The following is a 25,512-nucleotide window of genomic DNA, read 5'->3' as shown; positions in this document are numbered from 1 at the left end:
TTTATAAATGTTAAAAATCTATATTAAGTTTGTGAAAGCAACTTCTTGTGCCAAGAATTGCATTGAATCTTGTGCTATCAAAATATATATTGGAATTTTAGAAACTCTTTATCATTTTTTATTAGTGCTTTGTTTCAAATTAAGGATATCTCCGCTTTAGACACTTAAATTTATTTTATTCTATGTTTAATTTACTCTTGAGAGTTAAACTTTTAAGAGTAAAGGAATAAAAATGTTACATTATTTTTCTAAGTTGAAGCATTTATTTTACAAAAAAACTTTCCGTGAGTAACTTACTTACTTTTTGTATAGTAAATTATAGTTTATGATGAAACATTTAACATGTTTTAGTACTTTTTTTGAAAAAAATGCCCTTTTTTTCCTCATTTCTTCAAATGAACTTGAGTTTATCCTTTTTTATACCACATAATAGATTAAAACCTCTTTCAGATGTGCCAACCCTCCGGCTTTTGGCTGGAGACACCGGGTTTTTGCAAGTTACTTCCTCCTCCGGAATTTTCTCAAAAATTTCCGTTTTTTTCACTTATTTTAACGCTGAACTAAGTTTTCATTCATATCCATCTCAATTACGTCAGAGCTGGGCCTGGCCTGAGTGGTGATGTTTATTGTATATCTTGACCAATCAAGAGTGCTATTTTGCCTTTCCTTTCTGCGTCTGCTATTAGTAGAATAACTGCTGACTCAAGCTTCTCTTCGTAAATACTGCTTTTGGAAGCAAGAATGTTCGCAGTATGCGCTGAGAAATTATTTTTTGATCGTTTTCGTTGTACTGTGAAGTGAAATCAATATTAGCAACTTCGAATCAGAGTTTGTTTTTATGCGTGAGCGTTCGTTTTTCTGTCTTGTTAGTTAGTTTTCTGTGTGGATATATATAATGGCAGCAAAAAAAGTTAATAAGAAATACCTAATTTCTTTCAACCAAGCTTGTTTGGAAGAATTTCCTGGAATTATTGCTTCTAAAAAAGGATTGAATTATGCCTTCTGCACGTTTTGTTTTGTGGATTTCTCGATCATGCATGAAGGCAAAGGTGATATATCTGCTCATGTTATGAGACAGAAACATGTGGATAATCAGAGGATAATCCATAATCCACTCGATAATCCACTGGAGTTAATATTTCTAAGCTCATTTTGGATACTTCTAGTGAAATACCTTTGGCAAATTGTTTAGCTTTAGGTGTTGATAATGCTCCTGTGATGACAGGAAGAAAAAATGGAGTGGCAGTAATCCTCACTAAAGATATTCCAGACTTATTTGTTCTATGATGCCTATGCCGTCTCTTAAATTTGGCATCTGAAAGGGGGGCAAAGTGCTTGCCAATAAATATTGAAGAATATATTGGGGACAAATTTTTTTTTATTTAGAAAAGAGCGTAAAGTGCAAGGAACGCCTTAAAAAATTCCATGAGTTGCATTATACTGAAGTACGAAAAATATTAAAACATGTTACTACTCGATGATTCTCTGTTGGACGTTGTCTGTCAAGAATTTTACTACATTGGGAACCTCTTACTTCTTTTTTTAAAGAAGTGGAGAGCACTCCGGGTGTTGCCCTTCCTAATTATGTTATTCCTAAGAAGAACCTCTTTCACACAGAGACAAAAAAGATCATCAGAAAAAAAAGAGAAAATGACAATGTTATGCCTCCATCAAAGAAACAAAAGGTTGAAGAGTTATCTGCAAAACCACCTAGTGAAATTCTTTCCAGAGAAGAAAGAATCTTCATGTTTTTGTCATCAAACCTGAACAAAGCCTTTGTTCATTTTTTGCTGTATATAGTTCCTTTATTTGAAGACTTAAATTTGCACTTGCAGAGTAACATTCCCAAAATTCATGTCATGAGGCAGTTAATGAATAACCTTTTCAAGGATGTTTTGTCTAAATTTATGCTACCCAATATAGTAAAAAGTCAATCCAAAAGCTCTTTATTCGATGTCAACTTTTATCTTTGAGAAGACCAGAAAGATGATTGTGACCTAGTAATTGGAAATTCCACGTTAACTATTGTTGAGACTTTGAAAGGAAAAGATTCTTTTTACTGTGATGTTAGGAAATATTTATTAAAGGTTTGTGACTACATGCAACAAAAATTTCTTTATAATGATGTGGTCATTATTAATGCAGAAGTTGGCAAATCTAGAGAATGTGGGAACCATCATTTTACAGCATTAGATTTTTTATTGATAGATTTCCTCAGTTGTTGCAAATCTTAGGGGGGATAAAGACACAGAGTTAGGCAGTTTGCAGTCCCAATTTAGCTCTCTGCAGCTAGAATCTATTGATTGTGTCCAATCTGAAGAGAGGATGGATTCTAAATGTGCTAAATTATTTGGTGTATTTAAATTAAAAATAAATATGCTATGTTGTCTAAATTTATGCTATCAATTTCGGCAATTCCACATAGCAATGCGGAGTGTGAGCGCTTATTCAGCTTAGTAAACAAAGCTCACACACAGTTTAGATCTTCAATGTCAGTCAAAAACTTGGAGACAAGGCCGGATTAACCATTAAGCACACTAAGCACGTGCTTAGGGCACCAGAGGATAGGGGGGCACCACAAAGCCTAACTAAATGTTCGCAGTAAATTTTTTTTTTTTTGGAACATTGATAATAAATTTATTATTTTGAGCTTCCATTTTAAGAGTAGATAACAACCATTTCTAAGTACGAAATTTCACATAATAAAAAAAAAAAAAAAAAAAAAGATGTTTTGTATCAAAAATTTTCGGTCATATAATTAAATTAGGTAGTGAATTTCTATGCGATAAAAGCTCTATTTATTTATCCATTACAATGATTCCATAACATACTGCTACGATTCATGTTTACAGAATATTTTCGCAGTTGTAGAAGTTAATACTCCAGAAATTTGATATATTTTTATGAAAAAAAATTTGATTTACAAAATTTTGATGCAATGGTTTGATGATGTAAAAAATGTGATTTTTGATGTGAAAAAACAATCTATGTTGTGCATCTTTGCAGTTTCTGCGCATGTTTTTGTTTATACTACATAAAATATTTGCTTATACTATATTTTTAATTATATTCTCATTGCAACTGGAAAAGAAGTCATCAAATTACGTAAAGGTTGTGTTGCAAAAATCTATTTCAAAAATTTACGTCAAATAATTTTTTTTATTCACTAAATTAAGAAAAAGGAGCTGTGTTTAAGTATCATTTTTCGAAATTTCTTTGTGGAGGAGAGGTTAAATTTAGGAAAAATATGACCACACACTTCGCATCACTTATGATTTCTTTTATCTATATATATCGAATAACGAAATTAGATTTTAAGATTTAAAATATATACTACGTAATATGAATGCTAGCAACTAGTTTTTGAATAAGGAAAGAATTATGGATTCTTTAGTCCTTAGAGTCTTGTATAAATACAAATGTTATAAAAGTTGAGCAAAAAAAATGTGTAAATTCTCAATGTGAACCGGATGTTCGTTGAAATTGAAAAATACGTTAAGAAGAGTATCCATTAAAACTAATTTAATTTTGAAAGCAAATGTAAGAAATAAGTAGCAATAAAATCAAATTTTCAATCATTGAATTTTGTTTAGTGCAAGTAAACTATATTTTGTGCATCTTATAACGAAATTTGTAAAAATTATAATTAAGAAATAAGAAAAGTACTGAAAATTTCAAATTAAAAATAAATAGCAAATTTAAGAAAGATATTTTTATTAATTGAATTTTAAAATATGTTTAATAACTAATAAGGAAAATCCTTAATGATAATGATTATATATATATACAATATATGTGTGTAATTTCATCAACTTTTATTATGATGATAATTTGAACATGTAAATATTTTGAACATAATAATATTATTTCCGTCACTAAAATAAATTTTAATAGTTGTGCTTAATTTTTACTTGTAGCTCGTGTGTAAATCAGATTGAAATAAATAAATAATTAGTTAAGGTATTTCCATTATCCATTAATTTTTTCTTAAAATAAAAATTGGTCATTCTGCATAAACGAGTGGGAAAAATATTGTTGTTCCCTGTTATTTTATTATAAGTAATAGACTTCTGGGAAACGTGGTTCAATTTAACCTGATCTTGCTTTCTGCCTATAACAAACAATCCAGTAAAACAACAAAATCTGTATGTTGCCAGCATTCGATTCCATGAATTCGAAGGTTCCTGAAAAGGACCACCGTGATTGTCACCAACATATGTGTTAGAATACAAAGCTAAATTTTCTGAGAAGAAACACTTTAAGGATAAGACAAGCGTAACCAATTGATTNTTTTTTTTAAAATTATTTATTATTAATGGTCGGAACAATTTTTAATTTAAAAATATGCAAATTTTTATATAATTTTAAAGAATATTTATTTAAATGGTAAAATATAAAATTTGAACGAAATCTGTCGAAAAGTTCTTGAGAAATTAAATGTTAAATATATAACTTTTTTAAAATTGAATAATTAAGGTTTATTTGATTGATTTAGTACACATTAAATTTTGTATTTTGTCATTCAAAATGACATTTGTTCAAATTTTCAATTTAAAGTTCTTTCGACTATTCTGTTAATAAATAAAATAATATAAAATGATTAATACTTCTTAAAAATTATTTTTAGAATGAACTATTTTTAGGTAAATGAATTTTATTATTGTGAGCTAAAATGTTTTAGTTGGGTTGAAAAATTCTCGACATATGGCTATTTATTTCGAGAGTCAAGAATTCGAATCAATCGAAAAAAAAGGCATGCTTTTTTTAGAAAAAGTACTTGTCTGTTTTTTTAATTTAAAGTATTTTGAGTCTTAGTATATAAAAGTTCAAACTTTCGATCATAAGTTATTCAAAGTGTTTGCTTTTTTACACATTGTACATACACACAAACATAAGTTATTTTTTTAATATTTATTGAAAAGTTTTCAATTGATTCTATTTTAATTTTTTTATTTAATTTGAATAAATACTTTTTTTTACAAAAAGTTTTGATTTTATATTTTGAATTAACTCGTGACTTAGTACTAGATATATTTGATTTGTTGAGGAGGGGGCACCAAAATATTTTCAGTGCTTAGGGCCTCAAGAGGTCTTAATCCGGCACTGCTTGGAGAACTTAATCACTGTGAAATCTAGAATTTCAGAACCCTGTTATAAGCAGAAGTTTGATGATGAATTTTTAAAAAGAGCTAAAACAGCCACTGTCAATCATAATAATAATAACTAAAATTTTATTTACCAATTGTTATTTTATAATTCCTTAAAAATTTTGATCTCTAATCTAAAATATTTTTTATTAAAAATGAAGTTTCTAATTTTCCATTTCAAGAAAGGTATTGATTTAGTTTCCTAAACTTTATTTATTATATTTTTTAAAAATAACATAGTTTAGCCCATTTATTTTTAAATGAACGATCACTAGCTTGAATCTTTTTATGGATTAACTACATAAATTTACATCCTGTTGTTGCTATTCAGCATTATAGATATTAATATTGACAGTTGTTTAATTTTGATATATGATTTTAACAATATGAATAACTATTTTAATTATTCTTTATGTACTAAATAAAGTCTCCCTTAAGACTAAAGTGTTGTTATTTACAATTTTTTTAAAAACTTTTGTGTCTTATTTTGCATGTTTAACTGTTGCATGATCATTTCTCTCTTCCTTACGAAAGCCTCCTCTTTTTTCATTTTCCCAGGTTGGCACATCTGCTCTTTGCAATTAGATTTTCCTCTTTTTAAGTGAAATGGTAAAAATATTTAATTGAATTCATATTTTTCAGTGCACAATGGGACAGTGGTATCAAATATTTATATATATTTATAAAATACATATAGTACTTATAAAGTATTTATAAAATGTATGTATATTTTATATCTGGATTACTTAAGAATATTTTTCATCTGTAGTTACTCACATAAATTAGGTATATGTGTTAAAAAGTGTTAAATAATTTACAATAGGGATGTAAAGCATATTTGGCCATGATTGGGTATTTGCCCCTTTAGACGAATATTCACTTGGCTAGATATTCGTCAAAGTTTCACTTGGAAAATTATTTTTGACAAAGTTTTTTAAGGAAATTTTATTAGATTTAATGAAGAATAATTTAAAATCGTATTTTTTGCAATAGATTATTATAAATAGTTTTTATTCATACTTGTTAAGTTCTTAAACTTGTTAACTTATGTTCTGAAACATAATTGGAAAAACGAAATTTGAAAAATTGAACATAGATTACTTAGTATTGAACCATGAGTTTTGTAATGCTGATATTTTCTTTTTTTTTTTAAATTATTTTCAGGCAAATCAATTTCATCGTTTTTTTTTTACCACTTTATGTTTTAAAAATTAAGAACTTTTTTTGTTTCATTTTTGCTTGTTTTTCTGCTCTATCTCAAGCAAAGCATGTGTTTCTAATAGACTTTATTCTTTTATTGACACTTTTTTCTTGTGCGGTAAGGCAGATAACTAGTAGCATAGAAACTATAATTCTGAACATTGAAGTTATATTTCGGAACTAAGATCAATTTTTTCTTTTTCTAACTTTTTTATTAATTTTATTTTTTAAATAGCGTTTCTAATAAACAGGAATGAATGAATATAATGAATATTCTCTTATGGTCAAGGTTTTCTAGAAATACAGCAGTGTGATTTTTAGCCTTAAATCTTTTGTTTAAAAATTAAGAATGTTTTTTTTTTCTTTTTCAAAAAACTTATGTTTGTAGTATGATATGGCAGTTAAGAGGATTCCTATTAGACATTAATCTTCACTTTTTCGTGAAATTAGGGTAATACTTCAAAAATTTCAAAAATCAAGATAGATTTTTATTTTTTCTATTCTACTTTTGTACCTTTGTTTTTTATAGCTATTTTTATGATAGTTCTGCATTTTTAAAACCGTTTCTGATATACATGTCTTTTAATGTTTTATGGATAATTTTTTCCCCGAAAAATATTACTTTTAGCATTAAAATTTTTTTTAGGAATACAGCAGATATTTGTTTGCTATTTCTTTTTTTTCAACTTTACAAAAGCTTTTTTTTTCTAATAGGTGTTAGTTTTTTTTTTACTTTAATTATTTCTAAATATTTAATTATCTTAAACATTTCTATTAAAGTTTTTTTACCTTTACACCAGAACAATAATGCAGCTAAGTTTTGATTATTTTTCAGTAATGACTCAACTTATTGAAAATAAGATGAACAAAAATATTTCTAAATGACAAAAAAATGTATGAAATTATTATTTTTTTAAATGTTGCTATTCGGGCCATTTTTTGGGCGAATTTAAAAGGGTCCCAACTTAAGCTGTTTAAACTTTAATCACTAGGTTGGCCAATCATCAGACAATAGAACACCAAACATTTGTCTGTTTATGGTCTTTAATTTTAAACTTCAAATATTTAACATATAACACATTATAATATTTTATAAGTTCTAATATAAACTATTATGAAATGATGAAGTTTATTCTTCCAAGTCCTTAAAGCCTATTCCCTATACTTATTTCTTGTTATTTATTTTAGTAAAAATGTTTTCCTTCTTTTTTATTTCAAAGTTTTATTTTCTTCTAGGGATCTCGTATTGAAAGTGCAAATCCAATATTGCTGATGAAAGCTGTGAAGCATGATGTTGAAATTGAATGCATGCGACGAGCTCATGTAAGTATTTTTTATGTATACGTATTGCATTTTAGTGAAATTAAATGCCTATGCGATTCAGAAATTATGGAGAATTATGCAACAATTTTTATTATTTTGTTATAAAACTAATAATTTGACATGTGACCTTATAATCAATCGGTGTAATAAAATTTTCTAGTTGCGTGCAATTAATTAAACCAGAAGCATTTTTCTTACCTTTTGTTCTACAACCTGTTATTTATAGTTTTATTAGTTGCTTCTTTTTTCTAAAAAAAAAAAAAAAAAAACTTTTTTGCAGATATTTTAAATATTTTCAATATTATAAATGTGCTATTTAAGTATTATTTTTCACTGTAAAATCTTTGTATTAACTGTTTATTTCTCATTTGGGAAAACTCTATAACTACCTACATTTTCAGCATATTATTTGCACAATCTGCAAGCACTATTTTTAGACCTGTAGAAAATGGTAAAGCATAATCTTCATTGATATATTGTTCTTTGTTCAATGCAAGGGTATTATGCAAAAGACAAAAAAGTTATACAAAAATAAACATTAAAAATTCATTCATTCAACTCCTTCAAAGTTTAATTTGTCTGAATTTGTCAGTCACGATTCAGCTCCTTAGCTTGTCTCTGACTGTCAGCGACGCACCATTGCTCATGGGCTATTTTGCCATAGAGCTTGAATATAGATGTCCTAAAAGAAATGGGAAAAATTCCCAATGCAGGTTCAGGGCCCCAGAAAATTGCATTAGAGCCAGCCCGTGCTGCTCCATCAGCTAGCTCATTTCCAAGAATACCCATATGTCCAGGTACCCAATGCTGATGTACCCTGTTGTGAGTAGATAGGTCACAGAGGACAGAAAAGCATTCCCACACTAGCAAAGAGGTGAATTTACACTCTGACAGTGGTAGGAGAGCAGCCTGACTGTCAGAACAGATGCGGATAGTCATATTTTGATATCCCTTGTCTAAGCATATCTTACAGCACAAGATGATGGCATAGACCTCAGCCTATAAAACAGTGGCATAGCTTCCCAAGGGAAAGTGAAGTTTGGTACCATCATTGGAGCAATAAATTCCTGCTCCTGATTTGAGACCAAACTTTGAACCATCAGTGTACCATATTAGGCATTTGCCTTTAAGCCACCGAGGAGAATTAGTGTTTGGAATACTCTTTCCATAAACCAAGGTACATAAGACCCTTTATGCCTGTCTGAGTTTCAACTTCAATATGTAAGTTCAATGGAAGAAGCCCAAGTAAGCTCTCAAGAGCAGCTGTGGGAGTGGTCTTAAGATAGCCTGACAGGGCTACACAGATCATTCTTTGTAGTCTATTAATAGACTACAAAGGTTAAGATTAGACCGCCAGGTCTAATCTTAAGATTAGACCTGGCGGAGCTCAATCTAGTCCTTGACCACCAGACAATTTCGCCATATGTAATAATAGGACTAATAATCATTGAGTATATCCATCCTGAGAAACTTGACTTTCTCCGTGAGTTCCAATTTATAGTCTAGGTAGTATACATTACCTAAATCAAGATGCCTTTTTCTTGTGAAGGCTACAAAACTTATCTTGGAGGGTTGACAGATAAGCCAGAGTCAGAGCACCATCTAGCTACTTCTAGAAGTGCATTATTCATGATATCAGAGACTGTTTTACCATGCTTGCCTCTGACAACAATAACAATGCCATCAGCATACCCGACACAGGGATTGCCAAGATCAGTTAGCCGAACTAACGAAGAGTCCATAACCATACACCTTAGGATAGGGGACAAAACCCCTCCCTGAGGGCATGCTTGTACCCGATAAAGAGGAACAAACATACCTGGAGGATAGCAAATTGGCTATCCACCTAGTGATTACCGAATTTTTGCCTCTGTTTTTAAGTGCATTGATGATAGTCTCAACAGGGACTTTATCAAACGCACCTTCAATGTCAATAAATACCACAAGAGCAACCTCCTTATCTGAGATAGTTTTCTCAAGCATGAAGGAGAGCTCATAAAGAGCAGAGTCAGTTGACTTGCCAGGTTGATAAGCATGCTGTGTGGAGGACAGTGACTTATCTATGAGCACAGTGTCTCTAAAGTATCTGTCAATAAGCTTTTCAATAGCTTTCAACAAACAGGAAGTGAGGCTAATTGGTCTGAATGATTTAGCCTCAAAGTAATTTTCCTTATCTGGTTTTTGTATGCAAATTACCCTGGTATTCCACCAAGAATTAGGTATATACTCAAATGCTATACAGGATCGGAAAATCCTACATAGAATAAGGGCGAGTATGTTCACCCCCTGAATAAGCATTATTGGCATGATGTCATCCATGCCTGGTGACTTGTAGGTCTTAAATGATTTGATAGCCCATACAACCTTTTCGTAGGAGACCACCATCTTGGCAGCCTCCCAGTCATACTTACTGCAAGTAGTTGTAGGATTATCATAAAGATGTTCATTCTCTATAGGATGAGATCCAGGAAAGTGAGCTTCAAGTAGTTCTCCAAGAGCCTCTTCCCCTGATTCACTGTATCTTCCGTTTGTAAGACGGATGGCATTTAAATTGTAAGAATCTGTCTTTTGTAATATTTGCAGTGGCAGAAGTAGTGTTAATACCATCGCAGAAAGTGCCAAGAGCGACGTTTTGATGCTCTGATAGCCTTGTTATAGGCAGTTACAGCGTTTCAGTAGGACTGCCTTTCTCTAGATTTCTTTGCTCTGTTAAATAGCTTTGTACATTTATTACATAATTTACTAAGCTCAGAAGACCACCAAGGAACTCACCTTGGAGAGCTAGTAGATGTAACATAACATGAAATATGATAAGAATCGAGTATGATCTGTTGCTCTTGGTCAACAGTCCACTCCACATCATTAGCATTATTGTACTTACCAGAGAAGCTCCCCATCCTCCTCTCCAGAGCTGCTCTTAGGGAACCGCAATCAGTTGTTCTGGGGTTCCTCCTTATGACCTTCAGTCCAGAGAGGCTTTAATAGAAAAAGTAATTAGTTGGTTATCTGAAGCAGTAACTGCCTCAGATACCTTCCAATCAGTAACGTAATCTGTAGAAATTGAGTTACATAAAGTAAGGTCAATGACTTCCCTTCTGTTACATGTAACAAAGGTAGGCTCATTGCTTTTATTAAGGACATGCAAGTTAAAATATAAGATATGTTCCATTAGTACATTTCCCCGCTGGTTACAATCACTGCTACCCCACACTGTGTGGTGAGCATTTGCATCACAGCCAAAGATGAATCTACAGCTCGAACTACAGTGGCCAATTATAGCCTCAGTAATATCAGCCAATGGGTCTTTCTTCCCATAGGGGAGATAGGCAGAAACAATAACAGGTCAGAAATTGTCTCATTGTCATAGAATTTTAGCTTAACAGCAACTAAATCCCTGTTGAGAAGATTAAGAGCATTTAGATTAGACCTAGCCATTATGCAGGCCCTGGGAAGATCACAACAGATATCATAAAGAATTTTAAAACCTTTAAAGTTGAGACCCATAATTCTACCCTTGCGTGTCCAAGGCTCTTGTATAAAAGCAATATCTAGTTCTCCATCATTTAGCCATTAGGTTAGCGGTAGCAATGCTATGATGGAGATTAATTTGACCAACCTTGATTGTTGCCACAATTGGTTAGCAATGTGAGTAAAACCAGAATGGCACCTACCTACTCTGGTTAACTTTAGAATAAAGATCTCCCTCTAACAGCTCTATTGCTTCATCAATACCAGTCATAGAAGCTGGTGAGTCAGGTTGTAAAGTTACGTCTGACCCAGAGTCCAACCCTAGCTCTGAAAAATCAGAGCCCCAATAGAACTTACCTTGGAATCAGGGGAATTAGCCTCCCAAGGTTCATCCTCCTGATAAATTTCCTCCTGGTCTTCAGGTTCGACAGAGAAGACATCCGTTGTTGTTGGAGCTTCTGCTGCCTTTTTCTTGTTAGGATCATGGATAATCTTAAAGACACCACGATCCACACCAGTGACTTCCACTCTGGGCTCAGTCTCTGAAGACGCCACAAAAAGGTGTCCTGATCAGAGAATTGTTCTCTGGTCTTAAAGGCCACCTTCAGAAGCTTGGGTAACTCATCAGCACTTAAAACCTTAAGCATGAGGTCGCCCAAGGATCTGTCATTAAAGTGGCCTCTAATCCACTCTACCATGTACTCATTACACTGTATTACCAACGCTCCTCTTAGTTGTAAGTTGTTGCTGTAGATCTCAGGCATTTTTTCGCCTCTGGGAATGGCGTCAGTCTGCCCTAAGATTGCCTTGAGGATGTTGGAATCTCTCAGAGAAGGCTTGTCCAAAGGAAAGTCCTTCCCAACAATAGCAATCTTGGTCGACTTGGCAGCACAAGCAAAAGAAACTCCAGATTGGAGGTTCCCAGTTGGGTCCCCCTCTCCAGCTCGGCTATCCCCACTCAGGGGAACCACTTCCTTGGATTGGGCTCTCCTCCCAGGAGCAACATCTTCTCTGGGCTTCTTACCTTTTTGGGCTGGCACACTGGATGAGGATGTTGCATCAAAGGACCTAGGCCTCATAGCTCCGCCGCTGACTTCAGTGGCCTTCATTTTTCTCAAACTCCTCTGTCTCTTGGACATTCCAGTGGCGCCAGACACACTGTCTCCCCGAGTGTCTCTGGAGACCAGAGACTCCTGCAGAGGAAGGGCCTGTGCCTTTGGACACCTCACCAGCTCTCGGAGGAAGCTGCAAAGCAGTGGTATTAGCACTGGGCTCACCCGTGGGCTTAGCATGTGCTACTGGAGAAGGTAGTGAACTTTTCAAACAGGAACCTCTACCTAATTCCTGAACGCATCCCTTGCTAACCGGGGCGACGGATGAGGCCGTATCATAAGCTTTATTCGTGCTCATCATGCTTGCTTGCCGTTTAGTTTCCCAGTGAGGGGTATCCAGGGGGCACCACATGGAGGTGGCAGGCATTACCCCCCACATCTAGTCATAGCACATTGTGCACACTTGTGGAAGAATCACTTGTTTCGCAAATATTTTATTAAAAATGCTTGACAGACATTGAGTATAAATAGTGTGAACCTTTTATTTTTCAAAAGATACTTTGGGCAATAACTTGTGTACAGATATACTTAAGTGAAATGTTCTTATCGTGGGTAGGTGGTAATTGGACTGAAAATGCGCTTTTCAAACTTTTCTATTGAATGAAATTTTTATCTCTAACATTTTTCTTGATATTAATAGTTTTAATTTTTCCTTTTTATTTATTTATTGCAGTTGATTCTTTTTGTTTCGAATTCAAGGGGAAACTTAATACTATTTGAATTATCTCATTAATTTTAATTACCGTAATTTCGCGTAGATAGGCCATGTCGTTATTGATTTAAAACTTGAAAATTTAGTAGGAAGGCGTATCTAACGGGGCAGTCTATATAGTATTACTTTTTTTTCCTTTAAAAAATTGTGCTTTTTAAAAACCCCACTGGAAATTTCATCATCATTTTTTTCACCTGTTACTGTGCTTTTTATTTATTTTTTCGTGCCTAATGTTACTCCAAGGAATTGTCAGCACACCTGGAATTTTCCCCTCCCCACACTCCCCAATCCTTTCTTGGAATCACTTTCTGTAGACCACTATCCACAAGAGAACAAAGTCTCTCTTTCCCTTCTGCCATATGAACAGCTGTTGAGTGTAGGAAATGGGCGTGGAATAGAGAAGCATAAATCAGAAAGGAATGAATGAAGGAAATCAGGGTGGGGCCAGTGATAATGTCAGCTGTAAAACAAATGCTTCCCCCACCCCGTTTTTTCCAGGGAATATGTCTCTTCCACTTGTCATGGACACCTCTCCACTCCCCTTTTTTCTTCAGCTGGTTGTTAAAAACATGTGAATGTTTGTTGTATAAAGGGTGCTGATGAGCTTGGAATGACCTTCAATAATCTTACAATTAGAATGTTCAAAAATAATTTCAAACTTTCAACTGAGGGTCAGTGAAGAGAAAGAAAAGCAAAGTGTGTCAGAATTATAGACAGGGATAAGAGAAAGACCATCCTAGGCGGTGTCAGTTAAAAAAAGAAACCTGATTTGAGAAGCGAAAATGGGGGGAGGAATTGCTAAAAATAGAAACTTGTTTTAAATGCTTATCTTCAATTCTGATGCTTTTTTATTTCATTAATATTCTTCTTTCGTTAATATTTTGTTTCGTTTATACTATTTTCGTTTTGTTTTAACATACTTGTATTTAAGTTATTCATTTTAAATGCCTCCCATGAAGAGGAAAAATTATACCTCTGCGTTTAAGCTGTCAGCAATTAAAAGAGAAAAAGAAACTGTGATAAATGGCTTCAAAAAAGCGGAAATCATTCCGGGACAAAACGAAACCCAAAGTGAGGCTTAAAGTGTGAGTGACAGAGATTAACCCGAAATAAACAATTAACCAGTGAACCTAATTTGCTCTGATACGGAGAGTTCTGATTTTGAGGGATTTTTAAGTACAGTGATATGAATATATAGTGATAGGTGATATCTAAATAAATTATTCTTAAGTTTTTCTTTGAACAAAATCTGTTTGGATTTATCGTTTATTTCTAAAGCAGGAATTTGAATTGTTGATTTAAAAGTAAGATCGTTTTATTTTTAAATACTTTCATATTTATTTTAATGCTTTTCGATATATTAGTAATTTTATTTATATTTTAATGGTTACTTCACTTTAAAATTAGAAAATGCTTAATTTTACTTAGAAAGTTATTGAAATCTATTTTATATACTAGGATTGTTTATAGTTTTTTGTATATTCAATATCCTTTTATTGGTTTTTATTTAACTATTTAAATTATATACATATGCGTATTTAGAGCATGTGTTAAGTCTTTATTCAATACCCGCGTTTAGTTCAAAATTCGTTAATTGTTAAAAATTCCGCGCGGCGTGCCCGGTGAAAAGCTTTTTTCTTTCAGCCGATTTTTGAGGATGCGGCGTTTCTCCGTGAAATTATGGTACTATAGAATGATTCATTTCTTACACAAGTTTTAAAAAAATTACTAGCCAATATTCCACATTCTTCTCAACTTCCTAGATTTGTATGCTGCTCAAAAATCTCAAAAAGTGGCATCAAAATTAAAAATAATAAAATTATCTTAGCATGTTTGTAATCATCAAATTTTTTTAATAACCCCAAAAGAATAAGCCTAAAACAAACCTAAATTCAAAATCTCAAATTTTGAGCCTTAAATTGGAAAATATAAGCTAGTATCAATGTGTATAGAATAAAAATAATAAGTATTATAAGGTTGGTAAATGGCACAACTAGAAAATTTTGATTTGTGAGGTATAAAAGATGGCAGTTTTAAGCATTTGAACTTTTTTTTATACACAACTTTCTTTGGATAATTTAAATTTTTGTATAATTTGAAAATTTTCATACTTGTTCTATTATCGTCATGCAGTCCTTATGGGTGATGTACTGCAGCTACTTGATACATCAAAACTGAAACGGCAAGTAATAGCAAGCTTTGCAGTTTTTTTTTGCATTGTGTTTATTTTTCAATTAATATCATTTTACTACATTTTTCATTATCATGAAGTATATTTTTATGAAATAAATATCTTTCCTGATTGATCAATTTAATTTGTATGGTGATTTCTTGAAGGGGTTTTAATTTGCAAAACCCTCTTGGCTACACCATTGAGGTTGATGAAAAGACTGTTTCTTATTGCTGAGAAAGAAAGACTTAGAAGTGAGCCACTGAACTAAATTTGCAATGAATAAATGCTCTTATGAATTAAATGAAGCAGAGAACTTTAAAGCTATTTGATTGGCACCATTATAGCCTTCTTATCTACTTTAAATTCTTTTTCTAAAAACATGGCTTATTTTATGATTTTATTAATCTTACTTTAAAAATCCTGATTTCTTTTACGTGGCATTTCAAATTAACTAAAAAGGTAACAGGAAAAATTCAAATTAATAACAAAACTTCCACAAAGTCATACCTGCCAAGTCTCCTGTTTTTTAACGAAGACTCCTGTATTTCACGACTCTATCCTGTTTATATTCTCAAATTTCTCCGTATTTGTTTAAAAAGTTTAGTTAAGAATAAAATATTTTAGTTAAGAATTTACCAATTATTAAATCCTTATTTTTAATTTAGAATTTTTGCAATAAAATATCCACTAATGGCAAAAATACTTCTTATTTGCAACAGATAGTACTGTTGCCAGTACTGCCATATGTTGAGTGTTTATAGTTAAGTAATTATAAATAATGGTTTTAAAAAATCTTTAGATTAAGGTTTATGTACATATTTTTTACTTCGCTACTCATACATACTTTTACTTCGCTACTCATACATACTTTTACTTCGCTTCAAAACTTTAATTGTAGCCCAAAAAATATTGTTAGTAAAATCTCCGTTATTTTATTTCACCATAGTTGGCAGGTATGCACAGTGGTCAATAGCAGGGATGAAATTCTTCTGCGGATTCGCGGATTTCCGATTTTTTTCAGATTTTTCCCGCTAATTTCCGCTTAAATTTTTTTTTGCGCAAGTTAAAATATTTTATGAGGAATTTAATTCCGCGGAGCGAAATTATTGAAGTCCTTATTCCTCCCTCTGAAGTTTCTCTAAAAATCATTTCCTTGGGATAAAACTGGTTGACCTTTATACAGGGATGAGATTTTTTTTTGTCTCTCAAATTTCAGCCCTTTTATCAAAAACTCTGATTATCTAAAAGTTTAGTTTTTTTTTTTTTTTTTTTTTATAAATATCCCACTTTTTTTTAAAAAAATTCAGTTGTTGAAGTAAAATAATTATATTTGTTTACGATTTTCAAGATAAACAGAAAATTGAAACTACGTCCTAGCTGCTAACCCGTCCGCATTTTTACTTATATTAGCTATTTTCTCCGATTTCACGCACAGAAAATAAGATTTTCCGTATTTTTTATCCGTCGGCAGGATAGCTCGTATTTTCGTAATTCAGACGTCGTTGCTTCTTGTATTCAGGCGTGAAAACTAAAAAAAGGAGAAAAAAAAAGAGAGGTGGATTTGTGGTGAAAATATTTAATTGCTCATTCAATTAATCTTGTAAATTTTTATTTATTATATCTAGACAAAAACAATACAAGCAAGCCTTTTTGAAATCCCAAGTCCAGAGTCTGCAAATATCTAAATTTTTATTCACGCAATTTTAATATCAATCATTGATTTTCGTATTTACCTGATTTAAAAGTTGCACATTGCGATTCTTATTTACGCTATCTAAATATCGTACATTATGATTCTTATTTACGAGATATAAAAATCCAATATCGTGTTTTGTATTTATGCATTTTTAAAATCGCGATTTTATTATCAAACATCGATTTTCGTATTTACCTGACTTAAAAGTTGTACATTGCGATTCTTATTTACGAGATTTAAAAAGCCAATATCGCGATTTGTATTTACAAGCTTTTAAAACCCTATGTAGCAATTCGTATTCACGCGAGCTTAAAATCCAGTGTCGTGATTTGTTTTTGCGGTTGTAATATCGCGCGATTTAAAAATTATGCATCGTGATCTAAAAATTACGCATCATGATTTGTGTTTTCGCATTTTTTAAATTCGATGTAGAATTTCATATTTATGTGATTTAAAAGCCTCATATCGGGATTTATAATCACATGGTTTACAGGTTTAAAAATCACGCTTTTTTTGTCAAATATTTGTTTATATATATATATATAAAAGTTCAAAATGAAGATAAAAAGGAAAATTATAGACATATGCAAAAAATAACAAGCAATTGATTAAAAAATTTAAAAAGAAGGATGAAATTTTTTAAAAAACCAGAAAATATTTTCCGGTTTTTTTTAAAAAAATTTCATTTTTTTAAAATTTTTTTAATCAATTGTTTGTTATTTTTTTCATTATTATTCTCCCCCCCCCCCCTTTTTTTGCATGTCTGTTTTTTTCCTTTGTTTTATCTTCATTTTGAACTTATCTAATGAGTTCTGTTTACTTGCAGCTTATGCACAATAAATTAAACTTACTGTTTTTCTTAACTTTCTTCGTGTTTTCTTATATTTATTTTGTTATACATATAAATATATATATATATATATATATTTTCTTGGATTTCCTCTTTTTTACTTTCTGACTACTCTCATCCCTGCAATAGGTAAGACTTAGGGTATTGTTGTAAGTTCAAATTATTCATGTTTAAATTAAAAAGGTGCAGCAATTTAAATATTCATTCTTAAAAATTAGTAGAAGAATTAAAGTTAAGCTGGGAATGATAAACAATATTATCCATGGCTAATAGCATGCAGAACATCACTTATTATACACCAATATATTTTCTTATTAATAACAAAGTTTGCAGATTATGATATTTGTTCCAGATCTTATTGATGTGTTTCCTGTTTAAGACAGATAAAATGTTATTTTATGTGTAATTTTTTATCAGGTCAAAGATGCAGTGGCAATGTGTGAATTTTTTGCCTGGTTAGAAGATGAAATTGCAACAGGAGATGTAACTGAGCACACAGCTGCTTTAAAAATTGAAGATTTTAGACGGTAAGTCTAGTATGCTGGATGCCGAAAATATTTAAAATTCTGGAAAGTTATAGTTAATTTTTTATTTCCTTTAGGAATGCTGTTTATTTCAAATAGTTTTCTTCTTTGCAAAAAAACAAAAAAAAAAAAACATCTACTTTTGTGACTGTAATGTAAAAGGTATTTTCAATTACAAATATACGAATTACATACCAACCAACCAACTTTCGCATGCTTAAATGCTTTTTTCCGGTGGTTGTGAAATAACTATTAGTTACATAAGTTATATTGTAGGCAAATACTTAATTCACCTTTTGGATCACATTAAGTAACTGGTTCTCTATATGTATGTTTTAACTATTTAATTATAGTGGTAGTTAAAAGTATCCTAATTCAAATTTGTTAATAATGTGCATGAATGCAAAAAATTTTCTACCGCATTAAATACAAAAATAAAATCTTCTGGAAAAGTCGACAAGTATTGACTTAGTTTTTAATTGAAAAATGTGACTTCACGATTCAAATTAAGTAATAAAGATCTCTACTCAATTCATACATATCATTTATTATATAGTGCCTTAAAAAAGAACACCTTAATAAGTTATGATTAACTGATTGTTTTCATGTTAAGTATGTTAAGTAATACAGTATAGGACCCCAAATCCGACACTCACAGGACCGACGAAATTCCGTATTTCGGAATTTGCCGAATTTCGGATCTCTTTCGGAAATTCCAATATGGCACCCATATATTACAATAATTCAATTATACTGCTAATTTCAGAAAATTAATTAATTCCAATAAATTTAGTTAAGTTTTGATCGTAGTAGGTGAAACTGTCCTATCTTAAGAAATCTCATTAATTAAAATATAATCTATAGAATAGAAATAACAATACAGTGTAAAGTCACGTATCCGGAATCGCTGGGACTTCCAGAAGTCCGTATAATAGATTTTTCCGTACAATAGACCCCCAAGGTAAACAAAGCTTAAAATGATTTAATAAACGATCTGAATCTAAGAAGCAAAAAATAAATAAACACTATTTTTAAGGGGAATAATGTTTTAGCATTAAAATATCTAATCAATCAAATATAAAATATTAGAAAAAAAATATTATTGCTGAAAATATGGAAAACGAAAAAAATTTAACAGTTACGAAAATATTAATCCGCCATTTTGAACTAGAATGATTCAAGCAGGAAGGGGAAATTCTGGAACAAAGCTTAAAATGATCTAAATCTAAGAAGCAAAAAATAAATAAACATTATTTTTAAGGGGAATAATGTTTTAGTATTAGAATATCTAATCAATAAAATATGAAATATTAGAAAAAAAATATTATTGCTTAAAATATAGAGAACAAAAAAAAATTGACATATGAAAATAATAATCCACCATTTTTAACTAGAATGATTCAAGTAAGAAAGGGAAATTCCCGTCATTCATTAAGGTGGGTAGGTGGAGGAGAAAAATTCATTTCCTCCTTATTTGTGAAAGAAAATAATTGTAAAGAGGAGATCATTTAAGTCGAGGGTGGGGAAGTAACAAATTATTGTTTTCTCTCCAATCATTGGCTATCAATCAAGCATAAAGGCGGAGCACGCTGATCGTGTTCTCTTTATTTTTTCTTCTATGACTGAAAGAATCTGCTAAAGAAAGAATGCTAACCCCTTTTCCCCCGCCTCCTAAATAATACATGGTATGGGAAAGAACGAATGTTTTGTTTCTCAAGGACGTGTATCCTTTTAGACCTATTCAAATTTTCCATTTTGACGCCCCCTCCACCTTAACACTTGCCCCGTCTACCCTTTTCCCCAGTATTTCTTCTTTCATTAAAAAGGTTCCAAGAAATGCCTCATTTACTAGCCACCTGCTTGGGAAAGGAGGGGGGGGGAGGGGACTCAGTTGTGGTCTTTTGAAAACAAATCTCCCTCTTTTTCCTACATTCCAAGGGAGGAGCGTCACTAACGGTCACTCAATGGTCTTGGTAGATCTTCACTTCCCCTTTCTGGTGATTGATGGGTTGGATGCATTAATCAGAGGTTCAGTGCAAGTTAGAAAAAGAGAAAATGTGTCAAAAGACTTTTTTTTTTTTTTTAAGGAAAGGGGAAGATGGAGAGATGTTTGTTTATTTTGATTATTAAAAAGTGTCCGGGAAATGAGACATTACACTGTATATATTTTTTATAAGCTAACAACAAATAATGATAAAAAAAACAAGCTAACAACTAAATATGATTAAAAAAAACAAGCTATCAATTAACAAAAAAAAAACGAGCAGTTAATAACTAATAAAAAAACAAAAGAGTATAATTTACATCAAGTAAGAAAAGCAGCAAAAGGGATAGAATTCAGTTTGTATCCCACATGGTATCTTCATTATCAAAAGGGGGTGGTTAATTTATGGTCAAACTGGAGAGGAAACCAAGGGGTAAGAAGGGAAACCAGTAGAGCACTTGCACAGCTGTCAAGATTGATTGATCAGTTTCTTACAACATGCTTTTCTTTATTTTGTTCATTGAAAATGCAGGTGTTTTTACTTTTCCCTTTCACTTTAGATATTTTAAACTGCTTTAGAAACAGATGTTTCCTTTGACACAGATTTTTTTTTCATGCTTTTTTTTTTTTTTAGAAAGATAAAATAAAGTTACTTACTTCAACAGAATAAAATTCCAAATCGAAAGAGAATATAAGTGATTTTTTTTCTCTTATTAATAAAAATTTCTTTAAAAAAAAAAAAATTAGATCGGATTATGTGCCGAATTTCGGGATGCCGGATTAGGGGTCCTATACTGTACTTAATTATGTTAAGTAATTAGTGCAGGCAATATTTTAAGTTCTGAACTCAAATTCAAAAACATACTTTCTCTGGATGAAATTTTTTTGTCAGACTTTGATTCTTGACCCTCAAAATATGAAAATAGTCGCAATCTGCAAGATATCATCATAATAGTTAAGGCAAAAGCTTAGGATCCTTACTGTTAATTTCAATTTTTGCATGTTTGGCCATTTTAAAAGAGTCCAATTTCAAAACTTTCATTTTGCTAGAATTATTCATCTGATGTCCTTCAAATTTTAGATTTTATATTATTTAATTACATAGATTAAATTGGTCTTAAACTTTAAAAATTTTTCAAAATAAGTAAATTAAATAATAAAAAAAATATTAAAAATAATTATTCTGGGGAATTATCTTTGGATAGATAGGTTTTATATTTGTGTACAAAAATTTTTTAATTTGCTTCTTTAGTTCCACAGTTATGGCAAAATATGCAAAAAAGGAGTTGCTGTCATGAATTTTGTATCAAGGTGTATCTTAATTCTTTCTAATTTTTCCATTCTTTCCAACAATAATTTTATCTATTCACTACTAAATATATTTTCCCTCATCGTTGTAGCATTCAAGATATTAAAATTTTTTGATTCATTCATAACAATGCAGCATTCATACATAGTTTATCATAGATTTGGCAGTTTAATTGGCTTTCACAACCAGGGTTCATACTAACTGGAGGGGACATATTTCGTAGAGGGTTTTCATCCACTTCAGAGAGATGAATCTGCAGGATTTCACCTTCTGTAACAAGTATATTTTTAAGAGATAGGGCTGTTAACACGTTCATTGTCACTCTAATTTTACATGGCTTGCCCGTCGAAGTGATTTTCCCAGTATGCATTGCATATTTTGATGAAATATTATTTACAACAAAACAGTTGATATAAAAAATTAAAGCATTAAAAATTTACTCTAATTATGTGTTTCTAATAATCTTGGCTTCGCCGGTCACCGGTGATCCCCGGGGCTCTCAGGGATCTGTCCAGGCCGAATTTACTACCGTTTGGCGGTACCTTCACAAATTCAACTTTAGAAAGAACGGTAGTTTCACAAATTCTATTTTAGGAAAAACGGTAGTTTCACAAAATATTTTTTCTTAAAATTTCATTTTTGTATCCCTTAAGAAACGATAAATCCATATTTCTGTGTTGATTTTTAAATATAAATTTTAATTTTTCACAAATTATGTCTAAATTTTCACAAAATAGGTACCTCTCAGAAAAACCTAGACAGACCCCTGGCTCTATAACAAACTCAGTGCTGGTCACTGATGGCTCCCATGGCAGTCAACGTGTTAACCCTCTGCTCTAACACCAACCTAGAAGGCCAGGGTGTTACTCTTAGTGTGGTGTCTTCCCACTGACCTAGACGGCTCGAGAGGCCCTACCAGTAACTAGGCTACCACTGCCATAGCTCAGTGAGTCCTTGGAAAAGTAAAGCAGAATCTGATTGATCTGGAAATCAAAAATTGTAAATGGAAATGGATTAATCATGTTCTACAAAAATCTGAAAAATTTAAAGCTAAGCATGTTTTTGATTGAAACTCTAAGGGCAATAAAAAAAGAGAGACCCAAAAATACTTGGCGTAAAATTATTGTAAATGAATTAAAAACAATATGAAAGACATGGAGAGGGACAAAATATCTGGTCACAAATAGAGTTAGATGGAAAGCTATCATAGAAGCCATATGCTCCAATTCAGAGTGAAGAGGAATAAGTATGTATGTTGGCAGTTCAGTTGCACCAACTACAGATAAGCTGCATCATTTAAGGGTTGTCGGCATGCATCTTATTCTTTTGAAAATTTTAAGCATTCATGCAGAAATCATAGTTTTGACAGTTAAATGCCACCTACTACAGATGAAGTGCATTTTTCATGGGTGGTCAGCAAAAATCACAAAAGTCTTGTTCTAACACTCGTACCGGGTGGCAATTTTTGATACATCGTTGGTTAGCTTCCATTTTAGTCTTTGGAAGGTCGCCCCTTGCATGAAAGAAATAAATGAGCGATTAAACCTCAAATGCTCTGGATCATGCTATTGGTCGAAAATGACATCACTGTTTGTGGGAAGGGGGATGGTGGCTATTGGCTGGCGTTTATATGATTTCGGCGACAAATTTTGTATTCATACGTACTCGTTCGGGATTTAATTCTTCCTTGTAAATGTTTCATTAATATTATGTCGTCATTAGGGTGGGGGAGATGGGTAAATGTCCTCTTCAATATTTAAGACAATATTTGTGTTTTAATTGATTTAAATTCAACAAAGTTAAAAACAAAACAAAAATAAAAATGATTAATGTTTTCCCAAATATAAGATGGTATAGTAATATTACAAACACGTTTTTCCCCCCTTAAGAATTATCTTTTACAGTTATAAAGTAACAGAAATTGAAATAAATATAAGCTCAAATTTAATAATATGTTGTGTTATGAATAATTTTAAAAACTTCATAATCTCACATGTAAATTTAGTACAGTAATGACCCGGGGGGCCTACGAAAATTCTGTGCTTAGACCTCCCCCCCCCCTGCAATTCTAGATCAACCCAGTTGCCCATGACATAATAGCAGTATAGTTTAATATCAGTTACTTAAATTCTAATAAAAATTACCACAAAACTTTGTAAAATGTGGATACTGTCTTTATTATTTTTCACAATTTTAATTATTCAAAGAAATATTTCTTTAATTGCATGCCGTATACAATATAAACATTTGAAACATAAACAAAGCAAAATACTGTCTACAGTGTTGGTATATGTATAAATTAGCTTATTTGTATAAATTACGTGGCTTATAAAAACTTAACCCCAGTAAAACTTGTTCTATATTGTGTCTCATTATTGTTTCTTATTGAACAGTCATTTCCTTAAGTTTTTAAAATATTGAACTAATAAACACAGTTGAAAACTTATGTAGTTATATATCTTGAGACTAATAAAATTAATAATAAATTTATCAAATAGTAGTAAAAAGACAATTATAAGCTTACTTGTTTAATAGCATAATGTTAGTAAAATTCACAATTTGTGTTAAAATTTGCAATATTTTTAAAGTGCATAATACTCTATAAATTATTTATTATCCGTAATCTGAATATTTTTTAATTGTAACTAAGATTCTGATCATAGGTGTAAAGTGAGAGGGACTTACTTTTTATTTCAAGAAAACTATTTCAATTATTTTATGAATATATGCATTTTTATTTTGCTTTTGTATGTCTATCTATGTATAAGTGTGTCCCTCTATGCCTAATATGCTTTATAAGTAAATTGAACTGTTTGAATTTTACTCTATTAACTTTAGTCTACAGAGCCTATCCTAGTACAGCTACAAAATGAATTTAGATATCTTTTTAAAACTAAAAAGATATCTAACTTCATTCAAGATAAAAAATTAATTTGAAGCTCATATATAAACTAACAAAATTTTTTAGACTCTTAAGCAGGGCCAGAATTTTTCTGAATTCAAATATTTTCACTAATATTTTTCCTGATGCTCCTTTTCTTTTCTCCCGAACGTTTCCTATGGTTCTGGGATAATGTGGCACTCATTACAAAAAAAAAAAAAAAAATCCAAGCAAAACTCCATTACATAAAAAACTTCATATGTCTGTGGTGAAACTGTGCAGTCGTTCTATCCAATGCAAATAAATTTCATTAAACTGATCAAGCAAAGTGATTTACAGATTTGTTATCAGCGTAACAAACTACATTAGAAAAGGAAAATCCCATGCCAGATATCTATAGCTTTTTTTTAAGTGTTATTAGCATTAGTGAGTTTTCCAAATATTTACAGATACTTAAATATGTTATGCAACGATGTTTAAACAAAAACAAAATGTAACAAAAGAAAGTTTTTATTTTCATTTTAGACATTTATTGTGAAACATTACAAGTCGTAACAATACATTTTTCAAGGAAAATTGATGAGGTCAACAATACTACTTAGAAGGGGAAGTCAAGAAGTTCTTTAAAAAAATTGAGAAATTTTTATGTCATCTATGAATGTAATTATTTTACTTATTAAAATTAAAAATATAATGCATCATAATGTCATTTTAGTACATACATTTTATTTCTAAATATTATTGTGGCAGTGTGAATGATCATTTCAGTCATGCAAATTAACTAACTCGTTATCACTTAAGACTGATTCAGTTAAGGATATTTTATAATCATTACTAGGTTTAGAAATGGAAAAACTACTATTTAAAAGCTAGGTATTGCCAATATTCCTTAGATCTTGCCTCGTTAACAAATGATTTCTAACATCATTCAACAATAGTTTCAAAGAAATTCCATCCAAAAATTTTTCTACAATTGAAAAGAAAATAATTAGTATGGTGAGCTATAGATCTAGCCTCACCTAACTTTATTTAAAGCTTTAAGTTTATTTAACACCGTTGACAATGTTCGGTTGGCAACTGTAGTTGTAATTTGACTTTTTCATTCTCGGCCGTTAGATCAGATGGTTGTGTTC

General features: G+C 31.3%; 1 protein-coding gene across 2 annotated transcripts in view; it reads left to right on the top strand.

The window, feature by feature from the left end:
• Positions 1-25,512, top strand: part of LOC107454822 (xaa-Pro aminopeptidase 1) — a 138,090-nt gene that overhangs the window by 72,752 nt on the left and 39,826 nt on the right. For both annotated transcript variants that reach the window (XM_071187627.1, XM_016072127.3), the window contains 2 exons: positions 7,584-7,670; positions 18,099-18,208. In XM_071187627.1, coding sequence (XP_071043728.1) covers positions 7,584-7,670; positions 18,099-18,208 — 197 coding nt within the window. The remainder of the gene's footprint in view (positions 1-7,583; positions 7,671-18,098; positions 18,209-25,512) is intronic.

Source organism: Parasteatoda tepidariorum, chromosome X1, assembly GCF_043381705.1.
Source record: "Parasteatoda tepidariorum isolate YZ-2023 chromosome X1, CAS_Ptep_4.0, whole genome shotgun sequence".
Lineage (NCBI taxonomy): Eukaryota > Metazoa > Arthropoda > Arachnida > Araneae > Theridiidae > Parasteatoda > Parasteatoda tepidariorum.
This window is presented reverse-complemented; position numbering and strand designations above follow the sequence as displayed.